General features: G+C 38.7%; 1 protein-coding gene across 2 annotated transcripts in view; it reads left to right on the top strand.

The window, feature by feature from the left end:
- Positions 1-27,146, top strand: part of DYM (dymeclin) — a 347,109-nt gene that overhangs the window by 29,889 nt on the left and 290,074 nt on the right. For both annotated transcript variants that reach the window (XM_036246013.1, XM_036246014.1), the window contains exon 3: positions 19,654-19,706. In XM_036246013.1, the coding sequence (XP_036101906.1) occupies positions 19,654-19,706 (53 nt within the window). The remainder of the gene's footprint in view (positions 1-19,653; positions 19,707-27,146) is intronic.

Below are 27,146 nucleotides of genomic sequence, written 5' to 3'. Positions count from 1 at the left end.
CATACAAGGATGGGCAAAAGTAGGTTTACTGTTATAATACAAATAAGTAATGCAATAATTAATAAATAATACAAGAGCCCTAGCCAGTTTTTCTCAGTGGTTGGAGCATTGGCCCAGAGAGTCCTGGGTTTGGTTTCCGTTAAGGGCATGTATCTCTGTTGCAGTTTGTCCCCGGCCCCAGTTGGGGTTGTGTGGGTGGCAACCAGTCGATATCTCTCTCTCACATTGATGTTTCTCTCTCTCTCTTCCTTCCTCTGTCCCTTCCACTCTATCTGAAGATAGATGCAAAAATGTCCTCAGATTCAGATAAAAATAATAATAATACAAGAATAAAGTATTTCACATACTGACAACTGTAAACCTACTTTTGCCAACCCCTGTATTTCATGGTGTTTTAAGGGTAAACTGACAAGTCAGCTCTGGTGGCCTGGAGGCTCTGTAGGGTGTGGGGATTCTGACCACAGAGGGCTGAATGGTGACATTAAAATCTGTCTACCTGTTGCCCATTTTTTTTTTTTTATCCTCACCTGAGGACATTTTTCCATTTTTTGTTCAGATAGAGAGGCAGGGAGGGAGAGGAAGAGAGAGAGAGAGAGAAACATTGATGTGAAAGGGACACATCGAGTGGCTGCCACCCGCACGACCAACCAGGGTCGGGGACAAACTGCAACCGAGGTACGTGCCCTTAGTGGGAACCGAACCGGGGTCTCTCTGGACCACAGGCTGACGCTCTAACCACTGAGCCAAACCAGCCAGGGCCGTGTTGCCCATTTTTGGCACACCTGTTAGAAAGCTGAGGATTAGAATTCTGATCCCTTGTAGGTTCTTGTTGAGTAGATTTTGGGAAAGGATTGTTTTAGGGAGATTACTTTTTAGGTAGGGTGAATGATAGATTGGAAAGAGCAGGAAGGAAGAGCAAGCAGGGCAGGAAACCTAAATGTGAGCAGCTGCAGTTATGCATTTATCTTCCGATAGAGCAGGAGGGAGAAAGGGAGGGAGAGAGAGAGAAACATTTTGTGAGAGAGACACATCGAATGGTTGCCACCCACACAACCCCAACCCGGGCTGGGGACAAATTGCAACTGAGGTATGTGCCCTTAGTGGGAACCAAACCCAGATCTCTCTGGCCCACGGGCCGATGCTCTAACCGCTGAACCAAACTGGCCAGGGCACAGCAGTTATGTAACCACCGTGTGATGAAGGTCTGAAGTTCTGTGGCTAGACAGGAAACAGAAAGTCCTACATCCTTGAGAAACTGATGTATCCAGCTAACAGAACTTTATATAGATAAATGTATTTTAGAAGTTTTTTCTATTTTAGATTGATGTTTTATTTGAGCACTAATACTATTTTAAATTGAATTTATTGGGGTGACATTGATTAATAAAATTATGCAGGTTTCAGGTATGCAATTCTATAATACATCATCTGTATATTGTGTGTTTACCACTCCAAGTCAAGTCCCCTTCCATCACCATTTATCCCCACCTTTATTCTCTTACACCTCCTTCCACTCCCCACTCCCCTTTACTCTGGCAATCACCAACCATACTGTTGTATGTATCCATGAGTCTTTTTTTCTTTGTTTAATCGCTTCACCCTTCTCACCCAGCCTCTAACCCCTTCCCCTCTGACAGCTGTCAGACTGTTCTCTGTGTCCATGAGTCTGTTTCCACGTTGTTAGTTTATTTTGTCATTAGATTCCATATATAAGTGAAGTCATATGGTACTTGTCTTTCTCTCCTTGACTTATTTCACTTAGCATGTACTCTCCAGGTCCATCCATGCTGGTGCAAAAAATAAGATCTTTTTGTTTTTTTTTATCCCCACCTGAGGACATTTTTTCATTTTTTGTTCAGATAGAGTGGGAGGGAGGGAAAGAGAGAGAAACATCAATGTGAAAGGGACACACAGAGTGGTTGCCACCCGCACGACCCAACCAGGACCGGGGGCAAACTGCAACCGAGGTATGTGCCCTTAGTGGGAACCGAACCCGGGTCTCTCCCGACCGCAGGCCGCGCTCCAACCGCTGAGCCAAACCGGCCAGGACAAATAAGCTCTTTTTTATGGCTGAGTAGTATTTCATTGTATAAATGTACCTCAGCATTTTTGTCCACTCATCTACTGATGGGCACTTGGGCTGCTCCCAAATCTTGACTATTGTAAATGATGCTGCTATGAACATAAGGATGCATATATTCTTTCGAATTAGTGTTTCGGGTTTCTTTGGATATATTCCCAGAAGTAGAACTGTTGGGTCATAAGGCAGTTTCATTTTTAATTTTTTTTTCCTTAGTTGATTTTACAGAGAGAGGAAGGGAGAGGGAGAGAGAGAGAGAGAGAGAGAGAGAAATATCGATGAGAGAGAACATGGATTGGCTGCCTCCTGCATGCCCCTCACTGGGGATTGGGCCCACAACCTGGGCATGTGTCACGACTGGGAATCGAACTGGTGACCGCCTGGTGCATGGGTCCAACGCTCAACCACTGAGCCACACCGGCCAGATCATTTTTAATTTTTTGAGATAACTCCATACTGCTTTGCACAGTGGCTGCACCAGTCTGCATTCCCACCAACAGTGCATGAGGGTTCCCTTTTCTTCACATCCTTGTTACACTTCTTGTTTGTTAATACTTAATGAGCTTAGAGTTCTGGATTTGAGAGCAGTGCTGAGCAATATAGTGACAGCTTGTATACTTAACTAAGAATGAGATTCATTTTGCCGAAAGGTGTAGTGATTTTGGGGGAAGTATAGAGAATGGAGGCAGTGAAGCATGGTAGGGGGAGCATAGATTTTGGAGCCAGACCAACTTTGTCTTGCTTCTCAGCCCTACCACTTATTAGCTTTTTTTTTTTTAACTTAGGCAAACTACTTCACCTCATTGAGCCTTTAAATGCTTCTGTAAAATGGAAATCATAATAACTACCATGTAGATTTTTGGGGAGGATAAAACACCATAGTGCATGTACAGTGTCTGGCTTTCTTCTTCTTTCAAGGAATAAGTACCCATTAATTTAAAAAAGAGCAAGGGCTTTGTCTTGAGAGTTAGTCTGAACTATTTGAGGGATTAAAATAAGCAGCAGAAATTGAACCAATTTTCTGATTATTGCTTTAATCCTACAGATAAAAAATCTGTGACTCTTTTGAATTAATTGTTCAGTTGTTTTAAAAATTTGGCCAGACACCGAGTCTAATTATATTAGTCTTTGTGCTTATACAGTGCCCTTTTTTTAATAAAGGCTACCTTTTAGAAACCTTACTGTATTATGAATATTGTATTACATATTCTGAGCACTAGATGGTGCTCAAATAAGGCAAGAAGGCAGCTTTTGGCACAGTCACTTAAACTCATTTTTCTGAGTACCAGAGTAATGCATGTTCATTTTTAGTACCTTAAATACAGGAAAGCAAAAAGATAAAAATAATAGCAGTGAGAAGTGTAACCATTGTTAATATGTTGTGTATATCCTTGCAGTTCTCCCATTTAAAAATATTTGCATTGTATTCTATACATTGTTTCTTTAACTCACATTTCTCTCATGTCAGTGTTTTTCCTACAACAGAATTCAAAATAGTTGTAGAATGTTCTGTCTTATGGATGTACATAATTATTTAAATAATGTTGAACATCTTGGTTATTTTTCATGATTATATATAAAAGTCTGATGAACTTGTAGCCAAACCTTTGTGCATATCCCTAATTATGTAATTGGAATGAGTTGTTAATAGGTTTTCTGGTAAAGAGTCTTTAAAAAAATCACACAAATCTTTCATTAGAGAAAAGTTAGAAAATACAGAAACAAAAGGGAAAAAAGTCATGTATTCTTATCACATAGAAATAACTACTGGTGGATATTTTTTTATATATTCTCCCATACTTATAAAAAATGCATATACCTGTATATAGACATGTGTATTTATATCTGTCTTACCCCTGACAAATATGAAATTATACTATATTACTATTATGTAACTTAAAATTTTTTTTCCTTCGTTGATTTTACAGAGAGAGGGAGAGAGAGAGAAACATCAATGACAGAGAACATCAGTTGGCTGCCTCCTGCATGTCCCCCACTGGGGATTTGGCCCACAACCTGGGCATGTGTCCTGACCAGGAATCGAACTGGTGACCTCTTGGTGCATGGATCAATGCTCAACCACTGAGTCACACCGGCTGGGCTATTATTATGTAACTTTAAAAAAATTAATGGTTTATATATCATATATATCCTCTTTAGTGAATGTGAATTATTAAAGTTTGTTTACCAAAAAAAAAAATAGTATTAAATGTCTCCTAATTGCCAGGCACTATTTTTAAGGACTGGAAATCTTGCAGTGAGCATGAGGGATAAGGTCCCTGCCCTCATTAAGCTATTATTTTAGTGGAGGAATTGGGCAATAAACAAGTAAAGAATTAAACATATGAAGTAATATCTGGAAATGTCAAATTCAATGGGAAAAAAAAAGGCAGAGCAAGGTCATAGAGTGTGACTGAGTGGGAGCAAAAATAAGCGAGTACTTTCTTCAAATAGAGGGTCTCTGGGGAAGCAGCATTTAAGTAGAGACATGTAGTGAAATCAGGGAGTGAGCAATGCAAATTCTGGGGAAAGAGCATTCCAGGTAGAAAGAACAGCAGGTATAAAGGACCTGAAGTAGGAATAAGTTCTGCATGTTAGAGGAATGGCAAAAGTCCAGTGTGGTTGAACAGTGAGCAAGGAAACACATTGCATAGGGTCATTTGACCATATTAAAGGTTTCTTATGTTGCATGATATTAAAGAAACAGGCATGTCTTACTGTCAGTATTTGGGCATTTAGTATAGTCTGCTATAATTGAATAAGTCTCCTATAACATGGAAAGATTTTACTCACATAGTTTATTTTATCATGGTAAAATTAACATAAAATTTACCATTTATAAGTGTATGACTCAGTGGCATTAAGTACATTCCCAATGTTGTATAGTCATCACCACTGTACATTTCCAGAACTTTTCGTCATTTTAAACAGAAACTCTGTGCCCATTAGAATAATAACTCTCCGTTTCCTGTTCCCGCAGCCCCCTCTATACCAACCTCTATTCTTTCTGTCTTTATGAATTTGCCTATTCTGGGTAACTCATATAAGTGGAATCATATAATATTTGTCATTTTGTGTTTGACTAATTTCACTTAGCATAATATTTTCAAGGTTTATCCATGTTGTAGCACATATCAGAATTTCCTTCTTTTCTAGGCTGAATAATATCCATCGTATATATACACCACGTCACTATGTTTTTTTAAACTTCAGTTTGTTGTACTTTCTAAAAAAATCCTTTTAAAGGTCTTCTATTTCTCTGCAACATAGGTAGGGTTCAGTGATCACTTTCATTTTTTTTTAGGGATCCCTCTTACGTTATAAACAATATACACATTCAACTAAGAGGCTTGGCCAGTATAAATATCTACCTTAGCAGTTATTTATTTATTTTATTTTAAAGATTTTTTAAAAATTGATTTTTAGAGAGAGAGGAAGGGAGAGTGGGAGAAACATTAATACAAGAGCAAACATCTGTTGGTTGCTTCCTGCACGCCTCCTACTTGGTATGGTGCCTGCAACCCAGGCATGTGCCCTGACCGGGAATTGAACCAGCAACCCTTTATTCAGTGCACAGGACGACGCCCAACCAATTGAGCCACATCCGCCAGGGCAGCAGTTATTTATTGAGCACTTGCTGTGTGCCAGGTGCTGGGCTCATTGCCTTAGGTGCATTTCCTAATTTAGTTCTCATATCCAGTCTATGAGATAGGTCCTGTGATTATTCCTGTAAGTGGGGAAAATGAGAGCTAGGGAGGTTGTCCAAGGTCACACAGCTAGTGAGTAGCTGGTGTGGACTAGATTTAAATCAGGTTTGTGTAGTACTGTTGGCCGTCATGCTATGCAATCTCCTTTTGGGAGGAAAATCACAGAATGAGCTTCAAATAATGGTTAAAGAGCTGCAACATCAAATAGTGTGATAGTCTTTGAGAAAAGAATCACCACATTATATATTCATATTTCCTTTTAAAAGAATAGTTTATTGATTTTTAGGGGGAGAGAGAGAAACAGTGATTGCAACATCGATTGGCTGCCTCCTGTATACCCTCTACTAGGCACTGAGCCCACAACCTGGGCATATGCCCTTAACTAGGAATCCACCGGGCAACCTCCTGATGCACAGGATGATATCCAGCCAACTGAGCCACACCATCTAGGGCTATGTTTATATTTTCAAGTACTTTCAAAGCAATAGGTCATAATAGCAGGTACTTATTTACAATGTAAATGTAATAATTACATTATTTATAATTAATACATGCAAGCTGATGGGTAATCTGTCCATTATTTTAACTTGCGTTGAGTGTTGTGTTGCTTCTCTCTGTTTAAGGGGAGCTGTCTAAATAATCCTTTGAGTTTCTTGATCTGTTCACTTAGTTGAGAAACAGGAAAAGAGATTTAGTGAATTAAGTCACAAGTTTTTAACTGACAGAAACAATTAAGTGATTGTAAAATTAATTCTTTCTTAGAATTTTGCTACCTGGAATAACTACTAAACCGTCCTCTAAACCCACGTCTAATTATTTTCATCATAGGTTTACTTGAACAGGGACCAAGAGAGTATACTAGGCCATTTTACTAAGAGAATAAATAATTTAAAACTTTTTTTTTGCATCTTTGTTTCTCAAGCTGAGGGACCAAAAGAAGTTCAATTTTTACATCTTAAGTCAAAACCTGTTCCTTCATTTATACCTTTCTATGCAAAATCATTTTTGAAGATGCTTGAGTTTGCCCAGGGTTGATCTCTCCCTTAAACTAAAAGTTTATATGGGGGAAAATATAACTAGCATGTTGAAAACATTAAAATAAGGAGACTAGTAAATTTTATTCCAAGTGCACCCTTCTTTCCTTTTCTCACTGTGTTGGCTAGAAGCTGAATTTTTAAGTCATTTTTTTTTTTCCTGTTATTTTCTTGAGAAAATACATATAATATTATCTTGCATGGTAGTTGCTGAAATTTTGACACTTTAATAGTTATAGTTCCTTTCATTTTGGCAGTTGAATGACAGCTTATAGGACTGCCTGTGAATCACATGAATAAAAATACCTTTTTGATTCTGTTTGGTACATTAAAAATTGCTATAATAAATTTATGTGCAGTTTTTATCCTTTGACTTTTTCCTATGAATAGGCCCTTTAAAATGTTAATATTCCCACAGTTTAACACTGAATGGGCTGATTCTAGTTAGTTTTATGAATGATTTCTGTAATTCTCTCTTTGCTAAGGTAAGGGGAAAAAAGTCTTCAGAAATGCTTCCATACTTTTCTGAATGGTTACTTGTTGATTTGCTTGGGTTGTGTTTTAAACTGACAAACATTAGATAATTAGTGAGAGTATGTATGTTGTGGACTGAAAATGACATTATTACTATATCAATTTTGAAATCATTTTATGGCAAAATTTTCAGGGAAAGGAACTTAAGCATTTTCAGTGTTTATTTTATGAACCTCATAATTATATTTACTTGAATTGTTCAGCAAATTTATGTTCAGAAATCTATGTATAATTTCCCAACAGCTTTCTACCCATCTGCTTTTCATTAATAGATTTAAACTATGAGTTTATCATCTTTCATTATTGAGAGTCACATATGAGGTGGGTGTGCTTATAAGTAAAATAAAATCAATCTAGATTACTGAAAGCTGTGAATTAGGGAATATGTAATTTAAAAATTTAGCTTCCTGACCAAACTGTAGTTTATTATTTCATAGTAGGTATAAGAAAGTTCTCTGCTTTCCTCATTAGACTTAAACTTTTTGTTTTCTTCAAGTTCTTTTATCATTCACATAAATTTTACATGATTTTAATCATAACATAGATGTATGTCCCTACTTCTTTTAGGTCTATAGAGAAATTCCAAGTAGTTAGTTGTGGTGTGTTAGATTGATATTATGCGGGGTTGCTTTAATAAAAAAGTAGCTAAATTAATACTGTTCATATTGAAGAGGGTTAAACTAGAAGTTAGATATTTATTTATTTTTGTTAAACCTCACCCAAGGATATTTTTTCATTGATTTTTAGATAGAGGGGGAGAGAGAGAGAGAGAAACATCCACATGAAAGAGACAATCAGTCAGCTGCTTCCTGCAGGACCCGACCACGGTGGGGGATCAAACCTGAAACCTAGGTACGTGCCCTTGACCAGGAATCAAACCTGAGACCCTTTAGTCCACAGGCCAATGCTCTGACTGCTGAGCCAAACTGGCCAGGGCTTATTTATTTTTATATTTTGACTTTGCATAAGTTACTTAGGTACTCTCTTTCTCTGTTCCCTATACAGTGAGGATCTTTCTGTTTCCTCAGTCAACATTAGGGTTTTTGAAATCAAATGAAATTATCACAGTAAAAGAACGTTTATATTTATTTATTTATTTTTTAAAGTTTATTTTATTATATTTTTATCCTCACCCGAGGACATTTTTTGCATTTATGTTCAGATACAGCGTGAGGGAGAGAGGAGAGAAGAGAAAGAGAAACATCGATGTGAGAGAGACACATCGACTGGTTGCCGCCCACAGGACCCCAACCAGGGCCGGGACAAACAGCAACCGAGGCACATGCCTTTAGCGGGAACCGAACCCAGGACTCTCTGGTCCACGGGCTGATGCTCTAACCGCTGAGCCAAACCGGCCAGGACAAGAAAACTTTTAATGCTATATAGGTCTATACAAATTGCAAATTATATCTAATCAGCAAATTTATTTGTATATTAACAATGAATATTCTAAAGTCTTTAAACACATTTTTTTAGTAGAAGGTTAAATAAATCTCCCTTGTTGAAATATTTTTCTTAAATTATAACATAAAAGCCAGTTTCAACTCAATTTTAGCCCCCAATCCCTAAATTCTAAATTGATGGGTTTCAAATTAATGAAGTTCTGCTAAATGTATATACTTAGTTGGAACTTGTAGTTTTTAAAAATAAATTCTCTGTAAACAATTAAAAATCTGATATGTGGGAACCCAAATACTTCTATATTTGAGAATATAACAGTAAGACTTCTTTTAGGTTGCAGTGTTCTACAATTACTTGGTAAGCTTCTTTTCTAAGAAGCTTTATGTATTCTTCAATCTCTTTTTTCTTTCTTTAATCCTTGAGGGCCAACACTATGACCTGGCAGTGTCCATTGGTGCCTCTTATGTTACTTAAAAATCCAGAGAGTGGCCCTGGCCGGTTTGGCTCAGCAGTTAGAGCGTCGGCCTGCGGTCCTGAGAGACCCGGGTTCGGTTACCGCTAAGGGCGCGTACCTCGGTTGCAGTTTGTCCCTGGCCCTGGTCGGTTGTGTGGATGGCAGCCACTCGATGTGTTCCTTTCACATCGATGTTTCTCTCTCTCTCTCTGTTCCTCTCTCTCCCTCCCACTCTACCTGAACAAAAAATGGAAAAATGTCCTCGGGTGAGGATAAAAAAATAAATAAAAAATAAAAAAATCCAGAGAGTGGACAGATGAAGAATGACACAAATGGGTTGGTAGAAAAGAAGAGAGTCAAAAAGAAAGAAAATGTTGGCCCTGGCTGGTTTACTAAGTGGTTAGAGCGTCAGCCTGTGGGCCAGAGAGTCCCAGGTTCAGTTCCCACTAAGGGCACGTACCTTGGTTGCAGTTTGTCCCCGACCCCAATTGTGTGGGTGGCAACCAGTCAATGTGTCTCTCTCACATCGATGTTTCTCTCTTTCTCTCTTCCTCCCTCTCTCCCTCCCGCTCTATCTGAAGATAAATGCAAAAATGTCCTCGGGTGACGATAAAAAAAAAAAAAAAAGAAAGAAAATATTGAATAGTGGAAACTGCTATAGGGCCACAAACAGTTGCTTCTGGTGCTATATAATATTGGCTCCATGACATAGGACACAAGTCATTAATATGTTATCAGCCTAAATGTGCTGCTTCTGTTAACTCAAGTGGATTTTACTTGTCAACTGTAGTTTGTCTGACCTGTTATACCAGCTGCTAAAATACTATAAATAACTTACATATTTTCATGTGTGACAGTTATCAGGAACAGGTATTTAGTTTATTAGATGACCCATTTTATACATATTTTATTTTATTATTGTTATTTTTATGTTAATCCTCACCCGAGGATATTTTTCCATTGATTTTTTTTTAGATGAGTGGAAGGGAGGGAGGGGAGGAGGGAGAGAAAGGGATAGAGACAGAGAGAGAAACATCCATGTGAAAGAGACACATCGATTGGTTGCCTCCTGCACAACCCTGACCGAAGCCAGCGATCGAACCTACAACCTAAGTACGTGCCCTTGACCAGGAAGTGAACCCGAGGTCCTTTGGTCCATGGCTGATGCTTTAACCATTGAACCAAACTGGCCCATTTTATATATTTATTATGGTTGTGGACTCTTGAATTGTCAAACTTCAGGCTTCATATGAAATGAACTATTTTCCCCTACCAATAAATATTCTTTCCTGTTTGTCAGTTTTGGAAAATTGTTGGCCATCTTACAAGTGCTGAGGAATGAAGGGATGTGTGCTATTACACTGAGCTCTGGCTTTCGTCATCATCTTTTTTTCATTCACAAACTAATGTTAGAGTTTCCCTAGGTTGTGGCGGACAACAGATCTAACCATCAAGGCCAGGGATGTTTCTCTTCTCTCCTGTCACCTTGTGAATTATGGCTGACATTTGGAGACATTTTCTGCATAAATGGTTGATATAATCACATTTTTATAATGAAAAAATAATAACCACAATTTTTTACTTAATATTTGCCTTTTTTTTCCCTACCACCACTGAACATTGCTGTATCCTCTTTGCTATACCATTCTTGAAGTTAAGGCCAGAGTTGTTTGTTGTGCTTGAGGATTTTTTTTTGTTAATCCTCGCCTGAAGATACTTTTCCATTAATTTTTAGATAGAGTGGAAGGAAAGGAGGGAGGGAGGGAGAGAGGGGGGGAGGGAGGGAGGGAAGGGGAGAGAGAGAGAGAGCGCGCACGCTACATTGATTGGTTGCCTCCTGCACTAACCCTGACCAGGACCTGGAATCAAACTGCAACTCAGATATGTGACCTTGACTGGGAATCAAACCCGAGACCCTTTGTTCCATAGGCTGATGCCCTAACTGCTGAGCCAAACCGGCCAGGGCTGTCATGCCTGAGGATTGTAATGCAGAGTTTAAATCCAAAGAAGTCATAAATTCTCCCTACAGTAGTTCTTGATGTACCCACACCCCCCACGTTATATAACACAAAAACTGCCTGATACAGTGAAAGAATTTAGGTGGTGCTGAATAGAGTTTGTTCTAAACTTACAGTGGCATGATAATAATTTGTCAGTTAGATGTTACATCCTTTATGAGTTCCTCTCTATATGTCATTTTAGAGGGAAAAATATATGTATCTGTCATAAAGGTTCTTATGCTTGCTTACTGTCAATACCTGCATATTTGAGTATTAAAGATCACTGGATTTGGTGTCAGATACAGGTTTGGAATTTTGCAAATTTAGAAATATGTGTAGGCTCATAAGCCAGAGTTATGCACTTTATATGGGAAGAGTAATTGGTTAAATCTTTCTGGAATGAATTTGCAATAATCATTAGAACAGAAGTGTTCATTGATCTGGCAATTTCACTTCTGGAGTTTATGTTAAGGAGATAATTGAGTGAGTTTGGAAATATATGTAGAAAGATACATATGTATAGATGTCCATTGCAATGTCTGTGTAGCAGAAAATTGCTAACAACCTAAATGTCCAGTAGGGAGATTGAACAAATAAACAAATAAAAATGGTGCATCTGCATGCTGAACAATATACAGTCATTAAAAATAATCATGTTTATAGACCTGGAAGAAGATCCGTAGCATACTGAGTGGTTAAAGCCAGTTATAAAACCTTTCATAGAGCATGGTCTTGTTCACATAAAATTGTGTACGTGTGTATTTGAAAAAAGTGTATATTTATGTAACTCTTGTATAGGTTGTACAGCTTTATTTTGATTCCATTTTTTAAACTTGTCATTTTGAAATAATTATAGAGTCACAGGAGGTTGAAAAAAATGTACAGTGAGGTCCCTTGCATCTTTCCCTCAGTCTTCCAGGGGTAACATCTTGCATAACTATAGTTCAGTATCAAAACCAGGAAGTTGACATTGGTACAACCCACAAAGGTATTGCGATTTCAGCAATTAGTTATACATGCACTCATTTGTGTGTGTATATGTACTCTCTGTAATTTTATCACGTGTAGACTTGTGTAACCACCACCACAATCAAGATACTTGTTTTCCAGTAAGGCTCCCTTGTGCTTTCCCTTCATAACTACACCCATTCTTTCCCTCTCTGGTCTCTAACCTCTGGCGGCTACTAATCAATTTTCCATTCTCTGTAATTTTGTTATTTCAAAAAAGTTATATAAATGGAATAATACAATATGTCACATTTTGAGATTGGTTCTTTTCACTCAGTGTCCTTGAGATCCATTCAAGTTGCTGTGTGTCGTCAATAGTTCATTCCTTTTATTGCTTCATGGTGTTCTATGTTGTGTATGTACCATAGTTTGTCTGAACAGTGACCCATTGAAGGACATTTGGATTGTTTCCAGTTTTTGGCAATAATGAGTAAAGCTGCTATGAAAGTTTGTGGACTGGTTTTTGTATGAGCATAAGGTTTTATTTCTGTGAGATAAATGCTCAAGAGTGCAATTTCTGGGTTGTATGGTAAGTGCATGTTTAATCTTATACAAAACTGCCAAACTGTTTTCCAGAGTGGCTGTATCATTTTACATTCCCACCAGTAATGTATGTTAGATCCAGTTTCTTTGCATCCTTGCCAGCATTTGATGTTGTCACTCTTTTTTTATTTTAGCAGTTCTGATAGGTGTGTAGTGTTACTTCATGGTGGTTTTAGCATGTTTCATTTGTACAATAATGTAAAAACCATTTCCTTTAAAAAAAAAACTAGATTTAATTTCTCTTCTGCCACTTATTAAAAGTAACTTAATACTGAGAAGTTTTGCTGGGTGAACGAGGAATACTGATTTCCTTTGTAATCCACTAGGGTTATATTTTGATAATAGCAAAACATTAAATAAAATCAAAGCAGATCACCTACAGTTGTCTGATAACAGCTGTTTGAGACTATTCAAAGTGTAAAAGTACTCCAAAAATTACTAAATTATGTTGTATACGTCCCCTCTGTTCTATCAGGGTGGGGTGGGGAGACTGGCAAATTATTTGTAAGAAGTATTGATAAATAAATATATGCAAATTTGAAAGTTTGGTACTTAGAGTTTTGCTGTTGGGTTAGGGAGCTCATATTTACTGAGTAATGTGCTGGGCACTTTGCATACATTACCATATAGTCCTTACAAATGTCCTATGAGATGGTGGTATTCTTACCTCCCTTTTTTTTTAACTTTTTTTTTTAAATCCTCATCCAAGGATATTTTTCTATTTATCTTCAGATAGAGTGGGAGGGAGGGGGAAAGAGAGAGAGACACACATACACATTGATGTGAAACAGACACATCGACTGGTTGGTTGCCTCCCGCACGACCCCAACCAGGGCCAGCTACTAACCGCAACCCAGGCACCTGCCCTTGATCAGAATCGAACCCGAGACTCATTGGTCCATGGGCTGATGCTGTAACTGCTGAGCCAAACCGGCCAGAGCCTTACCTCCCTTTTAAAATGAGGAAACTGAGGCCCTGGCCGGTTTGGCTCAGCAGTTGGAGCGTCGGCTTGCGGTCCAGAGAGACCCGGGTTCGGTTCCCGCTAAGGGCGCGTACCTTGGTTGCAGTTTGTCCCTGGCCCTGGTTGGTCGTGCGGGTGGCAGCCACTTGATGTGTTCCTTTCACGTCGATGTTTTTTTCTCTGTCTCTCTTCCTCTCTCTCCCTCCCACTCTATCTGAACAAAAAATGGAAAAATGTCCTCGGGTGAGGATTTAAAAAAAAAAGCTATGTTACATATACATAATGGAGTACTATGCAGTTGTAAGAAAGAAAGATCTCTTATCCTTTGAGACAACATGGAGGGACCTGGAAAGTATTATCCTAAGTGAAACAAGCCAAACAGAGAAAGACAAGTATCATATGATCTCATTTATTTGTACAATATAATGAACATAACAGTCTGAGGAATGGGGTAGTCCCAGAGAGGTGGAAGTGGGTTACAGACTGACATACAGGCATTATTATTATTAGCATCTTTTTTTTTTTGCTAAAAATCTCAAGATGGTTTTAGCCAGGGTCAGACGTTTAACCATTGGGGCACCTTGTTGCTGCTTTAAGAGTTGTTAGTGTGTGTTTTTGATTCTGTGTGTAATGGCTTCCCGTTTTATGTAAGATAAAATCCAAACTTCTTAACATGACATTAAGGTTGTTCACTCTTTTGCTGTTATTTTACCTTGTCAGTCTTCTCTGCTACCTACACTTCCCAGTTACTTAACTTTATCATAGTGTACTTCGGTGTACTCAGCAGAGGTGGCATAAATTACATTGATTATTTAAGATATAACTTAGAATTAATTCAGCTGTATTATTGGTACTCATTGGGGAATTTTGTCGTGAAAGCTCTTATGGAAACGTGGAGAGTGAGGTTGAGGTTAATGACAGATCTCGTCCTAGGGAGAGTCTTTTCATGAAATCACAGTAAGGGAGGGAATAGATTTAGTATAGCCCAGAAATGGCAGTGGTTTAAGAACTTCCCTATAGTTGTGAAAATTTTAATCACTTCCTTGCTGAATTATATCTTCAGGGAAACCCATTGAAGATTCTTAAAACTGTAGAAAAAATCCCTAGACTGGTTTCAAATTTTCTTGGGGTACATGTGTATGTGTGTGACTCTTGGACATGGGTCTCATTGTTCATTTGGGTGTCACCAGCAAAACTGAGACTCCTGTTCTGTGACTCTGTTTATGCTTCTGATGGAATGATATAGTGGCCAAGCCCTGACACACCTGGTCATTGGGTCAGTATGGTTGTTTATCTAGATTTAGTTCACTTAATAAAAGTTTGATTAAGAGATTACTAGTTTTGTAAGTATTTATCCTTATTCTTCCATTATTGACATTTTTCAAATTGACCTGGAGTTGTGGAGTTTATGTATGCATACAGTAATTTGAAGTGCTCTGTGTGGTGCTAATTTATTTCTGTATTGGGATGAATATTTGAATGCTGCCTTTTTGCCCCTTTTTTGTATGCTTCTAGTGCTCCAAATCTACCTTCAGAAACAGCATTCAGTTTCTAATTACCTTGGAATCATTGGCATATTCTGCCGTACCATTTTAGTTTTATTTACTGCAAATGATGATTTGTTAGTTGTCCCCTGCCAGAATGTCTGAGCTCATTTGTTTAACTAAAGCAGTGCTGTGCATAGATGCCTGTAACAAGCAGCAACAGTTACCAACCACGTCAGTTGCTTGCCACCTAGTTTTAGCTCTAAATCAAGCAAATGGGAAAGAAGATTATTCTTAAAATGTTCCAAGAAGTTTAGAAAATTGGAGGATGGAGAGGTGGGTGGAAAGGAATTCTATTATAACAATCAGTATGTTGCTTTTGGCAGGAGTATGCCTGGCCGATTTCCTTTGTAGAAGTAAGTAAGGCTTCAGAGTGCAGAAATTGCAGGGACACTGCAGCAAACAGAGCTCTGTGAATCTTTTATTTGATAGGTAATTACCAAGTGTTTGTCTTCTGGCTGAGCCACAGCACCAGGCATGGTGGGGATGAATGGTAAATGAGACATTTTTTCTGTTCTCACAGTTTCTAATCTGGGCACTCCAGGTGCTTCTGACCTGAAGTGGTGATTATTTAGGAGGCAGTGACAGTAGTGCTGTTTCAGATCCTGGCCATGGGTAGGTGACCCTTCAAGCCTGATGGACCTAATCACAGAATGGCAGGTGCTGGCTGGCTGGCTTACCACCAGAGGGAGCTTTCCTTGAGAAGTGGGATCATTCCCAGCCTTTCCAGGTCTTTTCATCCTTAAATTACCAAAAAAAAAAAAAAAAAAATCAAACTGCTTCAAAAGATATATTATTTACAGTTGGAAAAAACATGAGTGTTTAAAAAAATTTTTAAATAAAAATTCAAACTTGGGGGCAGACCTTGCCTTGAGGGCTGGAGAGTATCGAGTGTTACTTGAGGAATGGGGGGAAATAATTAATATTGTCCTCTGGTAGTGAAATGTTTGACATTCACTCACCCAGTGCATTTTTATTAAGTGCCTGCTTCGTATTGGGCTGGGAACGCTATGATGAACAAGGAGCCCACAATCTAGGGGAGCTACAGACAGATCATTGGGCATTCTTGCTACCATGTGCTCAGTTTTATGGTTGGGTGCTTTTGGGGCAGAAACCAGACTTCTCACCTGGTCTTAGGTGATCAAAAATGATTTCCTGGAAGAGGTAATGTCCAGACCAACCTAACTAATACATGTAGAATTAATTCCCCTTTGAGGCTAATACTGTATTGGAAATCAATCAGAAACCTGTTTTGGAAACCTTTCTGTTGAGAACAAGTTGAGACACTGAACTCTGTATTCCAGCCATCTAGTATATTTCTCCAGGCTTATAGTTTGCCCTTCTCTAGTGTTGATTAATTTCCACTTCACAGAACATGCCAGGCTCTCTGTGACTGCCATGCCTTTGCATACACTATTCCTTATGTCTGGAAAGCCCTCTCCTTTGGTCTGCCCAACAGATTTCTTTTTCTTCTTCTGAACAGACAGTTACTTCCTTCAGGATGCCTTTCTTGACTACTCCTAAGGTAGGTTGGATGCACTTCCTATGAGCTCAGGCAAGTTGATTTTCATACCTCCCCTGCACTGAGTAGTCTGTCTGCTGCTTTATTCCTCCATGTAGCCTGGAGACAGAGGCAGCATCTTTCACAGAGCCCAGCATGTCCTGGGAATCTAGGTAATGTTTGTTGAATGAACACATTCAGAAGCTTTTGAAGGTTTTAGGCATGTGTATATAATTGAAGCTCTTGGTTCTAACCAGCTTTGAGAGTGTTATTGACTGAAGAAAGTAGAAGCACTGGTGAAACAGATTTTATGCATGTGGTCTAGTTATTAACCTCATAAAGCTCTTTACAGTCTTTTGCATTTTATACCTCTTTTTTTTTTTGGCCTGAGTAACCAATAAACCGAGTAATTCATAGTTCCCACTTCTTGCCAACTACTAATGTATATTATTAAATCTGACCACAGTGATTAATTTAGAACCTTTTGGTTATTAACAAAAATCATTTTGATTTAGCATATGCCAAAAAGAGGGGATTATACACAGGGGTGGTATCTAACAACACAAGACCAGAAACACAGGTAGGCGTAAGGAAGAACTGATCCCAAGAATTGGAAGGCCAGCAGGAATCCTGAGAGACCTTTCTGTTTATCGCTGCTTCTCTCTGCAAAGCTCTGTTATTAATTTTCTTACTAACCAGCTTTTTCTGCTGCTTAGTGGGTGGAGGGTGGCTTCCTATAACCCTTAGCTTTGCCTCCAAGTTCCAGCCATTGGAAAACCTGTCTTTCCATCTCAATTTCAAATTCCCCAAGACTCTGGAGTGGCTTACATTAGACGTCTATCCCTGACCCAGTCACCTATGGCCAGGAAGTGGGGTCATGCTGAACAAGCCTGTCTGCCTCTGCTCTGCTCGCCCCAGGGGGAGGTGGGAAGATAGAAGAAAGGGATGGGGGGACAGCAGACAGAGATGTTGTGAGGCGGGCAGACACTCTAAAAGTATCTAATACCTGTAAACACTTTACTGTAGGTTATTTGTTGATTATTTTGGCTAAGATTTTTTAAATCTTAGATGAAGTTTAAAGATTTAACTTTGAAAAAAATATTTATCTTTTTGAATATGAATATAATTTGAGATGGTTAAAGGAATGGCATATCTACTACATTAATTAGTGGGTCTTAGTTTTGTACGTCCATGTACAATGCTTTTTATACATGATACTTTCTTAATTGCTGGGAGATAAGTTCTAGAGCTCTAATAGAAATATGTGAGACATTCCATGTTATTGAAAGTTTTGAAAAAAGTGAAATTAATATTTTTGTTGTTTTTAATCCTCATTCAAGGATATTATTTTGATATTTTTAGGGAGAGTGGAAGGGAGGGAGGGAGTGTCGGGGGGGGGGAGAGAGAGAGGGAGAAAGGGAGAGAGAGAGAAAGAGAGAAAAAGAAACATTGATGTGAGAGAGACACATTGATTGGCTGCCTCCCATGTGCGTCCCGAATGGGGCGGAGGATTGAACCTGCAACCCAGGTATATGCCCTTGACCAGGAATTGAACCCATGACCCTTTTCAGTGCATGGGTCGATGCTCTTATCACTGAGCAACATCGGCCAGGGCAAGGTGAAATAAATTGTAATAATATATTTTATTTAATGCAATATATCCCAAATATAATTTAATGAACTTAAGGATTAATAATGAAGTAGTTTTTATTGTTCTTAATCTTTGAAATCTGGTGTGTATTTTCTATTTTAGCACATCTCAGTTTGGACTAGCCACAGTTCACATGACATGTGGTCAGTGGTTATCTAACTGGACAGCGTAGTTTTAAAGATGGCTAAAGCAATTCGTGTTCTTCCACAGTATCTCTGTTTTCTTGTCAGATGCCTTAAATGCTTATGGATCCTTTTTAAAAGTGTGCTTCTTCAGCGATAGCAATGAACCCTAGGATGGGGGCATTTTTTAGGTAGCCATGGAAGAGTTGCCTATTTGGAGGACATGTTGTGCCATGTGTATTAGAGGAAAAGAACCTGAAATTATTTTATTTTTCTACATTAAAAAATACGTTTTTATTGATTTTTAGAGAAAGAGGAAGGGAGAGGGAGAGAGTGATAGAAACATGGATCGGCTGCCTTCTGCATAACCCCCAATGGGGATCGAGCTCAAAATCCAGGCATGTGCCCTGATGAGTAATAGAACCAGCAACCTCTTGGTGCATGGGTTGACGCTCAACCACTGAGCCACATCTGCCAGGCAAGAACATAAAATTTTTAACCCAGTCACCAGACTCTAAAGCTAGTTCTTGTTCTTTCTATAGCTCTGATTTCCTGGAATATTCAACTCCTTGGAAGCTTCAATTTGCTTATCTATACTTTTTCCTTTCTTCCCCTGATTTCACATCTATTAGGATAGATGGGTGGTAGGGACCAAGGGAAGGGAGGAGAGAAAGGGAAGGAAGGCAACTCTTCTGTGGCTACTTTAAAAATCCCCATCTCCTGAAAATAATGGCATTTTTCTAAATAAGTGTATTCCGTGATCAGTACTGCCCTTTACAAATGGGCAGATGAGACCTCTGCCTTTTGGTCTGTACTTTGAAGTGCCTTTTTCAAATTTTCCTCAGTACCCCCAACCCACCCTTCCTCCCTGCCCCTATGCCTGAAGTGCAGGCTGCCCTGAGCGCTTCTCTTTTAGGAATCTCATATTGAGAATTATAGTAAATTTTCATTACATTGAAATTAGAAGCTTCATTTTATTGTGCTGATTTTATTGTTCACCATTATATATAATATTTTCCTTCTAAATTAGTTTTTTCTCTATTTTTATATATTCCTTTAGTAAGTGTGTACATATTTAGTGTTATAATTATTATCTCTCTTCTGTTTCTGCAGTACTGATTTGAAGCTCTTGGAGGAGGCAACTATTTCAGTCTGCAGGTCTTTAGGTAAGGGAGGAAATGAGCATGTGTGTGTGCATATATATGTATATGTGTGTGGGGGGCATTTATTTGAAATTTTTTGTTATAAATTTTGATAGTGTATTATGTGAATTAATGAAGTGATTTTTTTTGATGATAATAATAATAGTAATAATTACTTTATTCATGGTGCTTATTGATGCTAGTAGAATATACCATTTAGCCATTAGCAGTAAGACAAATGCTTGGTTAATTTGCATTAGTGGTAGTAGACTCTGCTAAGCTGTAGACTCTCAGGTTATTCTTTTTTGTGAATTTTGAAATGCAGAGATAGAACGATATTAAGTTAGTTTTGTAGTTACATGGACAGTAATAACTTGATTTTATGGTAAAGTGCATGGGCTCTGAAGTATTTTTATGATCTTCATTCCAGCTCTGCTACTTATTGGCTGAGCCTAAATTTCCTCATCTAAATTTCAGGGTTCTTGTGAAGAAAAAATGAGATGATACATGAAATATCCGGTATAATACCTAGTATTTTGTCATTATTCACCATTTATATCAACAAATATCACTTTGTTTCTCAAAATGATTTATTTTCAGGTTGGTAGCAATTGGAAAGGAATGTATATGCTTTCAAAAATGTAGATAATTATAGCTACATTGAGTTGTTGCTTTGAAATTAGAGATAAAGTGTTTGTAAATGCCAGGTGTAAGTGATAATGATACTGTGCTTTTAAATCAAGCTATATGGATAAGCTCCATGTAAGCTATATGGCTAACTCCCATATAAGTTACTTTGCCATAATCTTTGGTGAAATACTTTTTCTTTTAAAAACAAATTATGGCCCGGCCAATGTGGCTTAGTGGTTGAGCATCGACCCATGTACCAAGAGGTTGCCGGTTTGATTCCTGGTCCAGGTTGTGGGCATGTACTTCTTAATTCCTTCACCTTTTTCACCCATTCCCTCTAGTCCCCTGCCATCTGGCAACCAACAAAAAGTTCTCTGTATCTATGAGTCTGTTTCTGTTCTGCTTGCTCATTTTGTTTGTAGATTCAGTTGTTGATAGATATGTACTTTTTGCCATTTTATTGTTCATAATTTTATTCTTCTTCTTCAAGAAAAACCATCAACATTTCATATAATACTGGTTTGGTGGTGATGAACTCCTTTAGCTTTTTCTTGTCTAGGAAACTCTTTATATGTCCATCAATTCTAAATGATAGCTTTTCAGGACAGAGTAATCTTGGTTGTAGGTCGTTGCTTTTCATCACTTTGAATACCTCTTGCCACTCCTTTCTGGCCTGCAAAGTTTCTTTTAAGAAGTTAGCTGACAGTCTTATGGGAGCTCTGTTGTAGGTAACTAACTGCTTTTCTCTTGCTACTTTTTTTTTTTTTTAATCCTCACCTGAGGACATTTTTCCATTTTTTGTTCTGATAGAGTGGGAGGGAGAGAGAGAGAGAGAAATATCAATGTGAAAGGGACACATGGAGTGGCTGCCACCCACACGACCAACCAGGGCCAGGGACAAACTGCAACCCGAGGTACGTGCCCTTAGCAGGAACCAAACCCGGGTCTCTCTGGACCGCAGGCCGACACTCTAACCACTGAGCCAAACTGGCCAGGGTTCTTGCTACTTTTAAGATTCTCTCTTTGTCTTTAACCTTTTGCATTTTGATGATGACGTGTCTTGGTGTGGGCCTCTTGGGGCTCATCTTGTTTGGGACTCTCTGTGCTTCCTGTACTTGTATGTCTCTTTCCTTCACCACGTTGGGGATAATTTCTGTCATTATTTTTTCAAATAGATTTTCAGTTTTTTTGTTCTCTCTCTTCTCCTTCTGTCACCCCCATGATGCTATAATCTTGGTACGCTTCAAATTGTCCCAGAGGCTCCTTACACTATCGTCATTTTTTAGATTCTTTGTTCTGATTGGATGGTTTTTGCTTCTTTATATTCCATATGATTTTCTTCTTAGCTTCTTAGCTTTACCTACTCTACTACTGCTTCCCTGTAAATTATTCCTTATTTCAATTAGTACATCCTTCATTTCTGATTGTTCCTTTTTTATGCTCTTGAGGTTCTCACTAAGTTTCTTGACATTCTCAATTCCTTGAGCATCCTTTTTTTTTTTTTTTTTTCCTTTATTGATTTTAGAGAGAGAGGAAGGGAGGGAGATAGAAACATCAATGAGAGAGAACATCGATTGGTCGCCTCCTGCATGTCCCCTACTGGGGATTTGGCCCACAACCTGGGCATGTGCCCTGACCAGGAATCGAACTGGCGACCTCTTGGTGCGTGGGTTGACACATAACCCCTGGGCCACACTGGCTGAGCACTTGAGCATCCTTATATGCAGTGTTTTGAACTGTGCATATGTTAGATTGCTTACTTCTGTTTCATTTGGTTCTTTTCTTGGAGTTTTGTTTTGCTCTTTCATTTGGGACATGTTTCTTTGTCTTCTCATTTTGGCTGCCTCCCTGTGTTTGTTTCTATGTATTAGGTAGAGTTGCTATGTCTCCTAGGCTTCCTAGGGTGGCCTATTGTAGTAAGTGTCCTGTAGGGGCCAGTGGCACAGCCTTCCTGGTCACCCCAGCTGGGCCCTTGAGGTGCACCCCTCATGTGGACTGTCTACCCTTGTGTTGTAATTGAGCCTTGATTGCTGTGGCATGTCAATGGAAGGGATTTACTCAGGCTGATCATCTGCAAGGACTGGCTATGCCCACTGCACTCTGACTATCTTGGAGGATCAGCTGTGCAGGGCCCACCACACAGAGCAAGCCTTACTTCATTAGGGCTCTGGTACCCACTGAATCTGTTCCTTGAGTGTGTCACCTGTGGAAGTGGTTGGACGGTGGTACTTTGACATGGTCTGAAGCTGTCCCGTGCTGTGCTGGCTCTGGGGCAAGGTCAGCCTCTGCCTTTGTTCTACTGGGGACCACTAGGCATTAGCTACAAAGCAGTCTACAAATGGCTGCTACTTGTGCTGGTCTTGGAGGTGCCCATTGAAAGCCAAGCTATGAACCAAGGCTGGCTGCTTCTAGTGCCAGGTCTGGGGCCAGTTAGCTATAGGTATGGGGCTTGTTGAGGCCAGGTGCTGTTTGTTTGAGAGAATTTAGGAAAATCTGAAGCAAGAGCCAAGACAGGCCAATCCTATGGTAAAGCCACTGGAAACAGCTGGCATTCATTTCTTTTCCATACTTTAAAGGTATCATTCTGTTATTTTTCTGCTTCTCTAATTTTTGTTGACATGAAAGCTGTCAATGTTATTGGTTTTCCTTTGAAAATAATGGAATTTTTTCTTTGGGATGTTTTAAAGTTTTTCTCCTTGTCCTTTGGTTTTTATTATTTTAGAATGATGTGCTGAGGAGTGTTTTTCTTCTTTCTTTTCTTTTTTTGCTGCTGCTTGAGGTTTGTAGAGCTTTTTAAATCTGTTGGTTGATGACTTGCATCAGTTTTGCAAAATTCTCAGCCGTTATTGGTTTATACACTGTTTCTATCCTATTCCGTTTCTCCTCTCCTCTGGGACCTCTGTTATACCTCTCTTAACATTTTCATTGTGTCTCATATGCTTGTTAGACTCTTTTTTGGGAGTATTTTTCATGATTTATTTTCCTCTCTGACCTTAGAGAGTATATTTTCTTTTAACTTGTCTTTTATTTACTAATCTTGTCCTCTGTTGTATGTCATCTGCTGTTAAATCCGTCTATTGATATTTTTTTAAATAAAAATTTAATTTTAGAATAGCTTTAGGTTTACAGAAAGGTTGCAAAACTATATATAGAGTTTCGATATAACTCTCATTAGTTTCCCTTATTGTTAACATCTTAACATTAATATGGTGCATTTGTCACATTTAGAGAATCAACACTGGTACATTATTATTAACTCAACTCAACACTTTATTCACATTTTACTAGTTTTCTCTTATACCTTTTTCTTTTCCATAATCTCATTTAGGATACCACATTTCATTTAGTCATTATGTCTCTTTAGTCTCCTCTGGCCTGCAATAGTTTCTCAGATTTTCCTTATTTTTGATGATTTTTAGAGTTTTGAGGAATACTGATAGGGTATTTTTCAAAATGTCCCTCGATTTGAGTTTGTTTGATTTTTTTTTCTTTCTCATGGTTACACTGGGGTTATGGGTCTGTAGGAGGAAGACCACAGGTAAAGTAATGTTCTCAACACATCATATTAGGAATGCTATTAACATGAGCTGTCACTGATGATGTTGACCTTGATTACTTGGTCAGGGTTGTGTTTGTCAAGTTACTCCACTGTAAAGTTGCCTACCACCCTCCTCTTTGTCTTCATTTTTGAAGGAGAGATTTTTCTGGATTACTGAATTCTTGTTTGAAAATTTTTTTTATTCCTTTGATGGTATCATTCCATTGTCCTCAAGTCTTCTTTCTTTCATATGGGAAGTCTGCTGTTTAATTGTATTGTTGCTCCCCTATAAATGATGAGTGTTTTTTTTTGTGCTGCTTTCAAGATTTTCTCCTTACCTTGAAAATTTTATTATTATTATTTTTAATCCTCACCTGAGAATATATAAATATATATATATATATTTATATTTATCTTCAGATAGAGTTGGGAGGGAGGGAAGTGGGGGGAGGGGAGAGAGAGAGAGAAAGAGAAAATCATCGATGTGAGAGAGACACATCGACTGGTTGCCTCCTGCACGACCCCGACCAGGACTGGGGACCGAACTGCAACTGAGGTAGGTGCCCTTGAACCCGTGGCTCACTGGTTCACGGGCCGATGCTCTAACTGCTGAGCCAAACTGGTCAGGGCTTTAATTTATTTTTTATTTTACTTGGAGTTTTTTGATATTCTTGGTTGCATAGATTAATGTTTTTTTCATCAATTTTGGGAAATTTGTGGCCATTATTTTTGTTGAGCTTTTATGTTCATTTTCATTATTTTTTTCCCCCTGAATGCACACACAAGATTTTCTGGATCAGAGATAGAGTTCTTATTAAGAGCATCACAGTAAATAATAAGTGTATTGGTCCTCTTTTGTCCTAATTCTTACCTGCTAGGACAGTGCTAAGAGTCAGGTCAGCCCTGGCCAGTTTGGCTCAGCGGTTGGAGCGTCGGCCTGCGGTCTAGAGAGACCCGGGTTCGGTTCCCACTAAGGGCACGTACCTTGGTTGCAGTTTGTCCCCGGCCCTGGTTGGTTGTGCGGGTGGCAACCACTCAATGTGTCCCTTTCATATCCATGTTTCTCTCTCTTCCACTCTCTTCCTCCCACTCTATCTGAACAAAAAATGGAAAAATGTCTTTGGGTGAGGATTAAAAAAAAAAAAAAAAAAAGAGTCAGGTCAGTTGTTTTATGTGAATAGTTGGGGGAGGTGGTGTGGGGGTGTTTTTTCCTCCTTATAAAGGGGAAAGAGTTAGCTGTCCTATTCTCCTCTTTACTGCAGCCCTTTGGTATGTAAATCAAATCTCTTCAGGAGCCAGATACACTCCCTCCCTGTCTTGGCTTTTTAGACCTAGAGGTGCTTCCAAGTTCTAGGACCTCATTCCTGCTTGAAATATAGATACTTAGGAAGATGATACTGTAATCTCTCCTGCACCTTTGGAGCCAGCTTAGGTGCTTATCTTGTGATGTAACTGCTTGGCTTTCAGTGAGATAAGGAAGTTTTAAACGCATGGCTGCAGTTCTAATCCTTATGGTATGTGAAATGTTTCTAGAAGTAAAAGCAGACATTCTCTCACTTTATAGCATATATGTTTCCCTGACCCAGGAGACCAAGGCTTTTTTACAGGAACACTGAGAAATACAGGGAGGTTTTATTTCCCACAACTTTTTCAGATATTTTTTCTGCCCCTTTCTCTCTATCCATTCCTTCTGTGTCTCTTTAGTTCTAGGGTGTAGCCATTAGTCATGAGATGTGATTCTTCTGAGGCATGGCCCTTCAGGGATGTCAGTGGAAAGTCCTAGGCTGAAACCAAGTCCCTCTCATTTGGCAGGAGTTAACGTTCAGTTCTGCCTCCTCAGCACCAGGCAGCTGCTAATGTGTTTATGTTGTTTCAGCTCTCCATTTGCTGTTTCCATTGTGTTCCTTGGATTCTTTTTCCTTGGTGCACAGTGCAGGAGTCATTCAAGCACGACAGACAACTTCCTTGTGCATAAACTTCTTTACTGTCGCCTTCCTCAGAACTCTGTAGGAGTTTGTCAGTTCTTCTGTGGCATCTAGTGTTAACCTGAGAGGAAGCCTGAGACCTTAATTTCTTTTTGTTTCTTTGTTCACAAGACTTTTCCCTATAACCATTATGATTAAATGTTTCTCATTATACTTTTTTTTTTTTTTTTTAATGATTTTGCCTGTAATTTGATGAGGTCTTTTTACTGGTTTATTAAGGTCTTTTTCAATTCTGAAGTTTTCTGTAGCTATGGGTTTGATTTTACTTGTTTTAGTTTCTTCTCCTCCAACTTTGCATCATCATCTGTAATGTTCAGGTTAGATTTCTGTTTTTTGCCTTCTGTATATTCTTTTTCTTCATCTCTGTTCTTTTCTTGTAGTGTTCCCCCTTTACATCTTTGAGTCAATGTTTTATACATTACAGTTCTTGTCTTTTAACATTCTAATGTATCTTTTGGTTGTTATTGCACTTTTAATTATTCCTAGTTTTTCTAACATGTCAGTGCTCTCTTTTCATTATACAAATTTTTCCCAGGTGCTTCTGTTATTATTAAAAATAGATGGTTGATTTTCCTATTTTCCACTGATGATGCTTGTATATCAAAACTTTTTGAATATTGTGATTTAACCCATCTGCTGAATTTTCAGCATAACCGGTTCCTTATTTTGTTACTATTGTTTTCTTCTTATCCATTAAAACAGCAACTATTTATTGAGCACCTATAACATTATAGCCTATGTTCTGAAGGCTGGGAGAGTGACTGCAAAAAAGACTGAGCCAGTTCCCTGACCTCATGAATCTGTCTTAGTAGGGAAGCCAGACCATAAATAAATACATGTATTTTATATAATGATGACTCCTCAGAAGAATAAAGCTGGGAAAAGGCAGAGAGGACCCACGAAGGCACAGTGTTTACTGCCAGAGAGGGTCTGTTTATTAACCTTGTTCCTTAGTGGCTTCTGTAGGTGCTTGTTGAGTCAGTTGTTATTTTACCTTGAAGGTAGGCTGGTGCTGTTTTCTAAGCTACTTTCTAGAACCCAAGAAGGTTTTATTTTGTACATGTTTGCTTGGTTTAAGTGAGACTTTCCGTTATCTCCACTCCTTGGTTTTGGAGTGTGAGCAAATTCTAAAATCCCCAAACTGAACAGCTGGATCAACATTTTTTCCTACCTCTATCCTCCAGCATAACTTGCTCTGTGTTTGGCTTGTTTACTTCTTGTTGCCAGTTGTTTTCTGGGAGGTATAACCTCTGAATCTGTATAGAATTTTACTGTGTTGAAGGAGTCAGATCAATTTTCTGGTTGGTATAG

Source organism: Molossus molossus, unplaced genomic scaffold, assembly GCF_014108415.1.
Source record: "Molossus molossus isolate mMolMol1 unplaced genomic scaffold, mMolMol1.p scaffold_m16_p_6, whole genome shotgun sequence".
In the NCBI taxonomy this organism is placed as follows: domain Eukaryota; kingdom Metazoa; phylum Chordata; class Mammalia; order Chiroptera; family Molossidae; genus Molossus; species Molossus molossus.
Note: the sequence above shows the minus strand (reverse complement) of the source record. Positions and strands in the feature narration are given on the sequence as shown.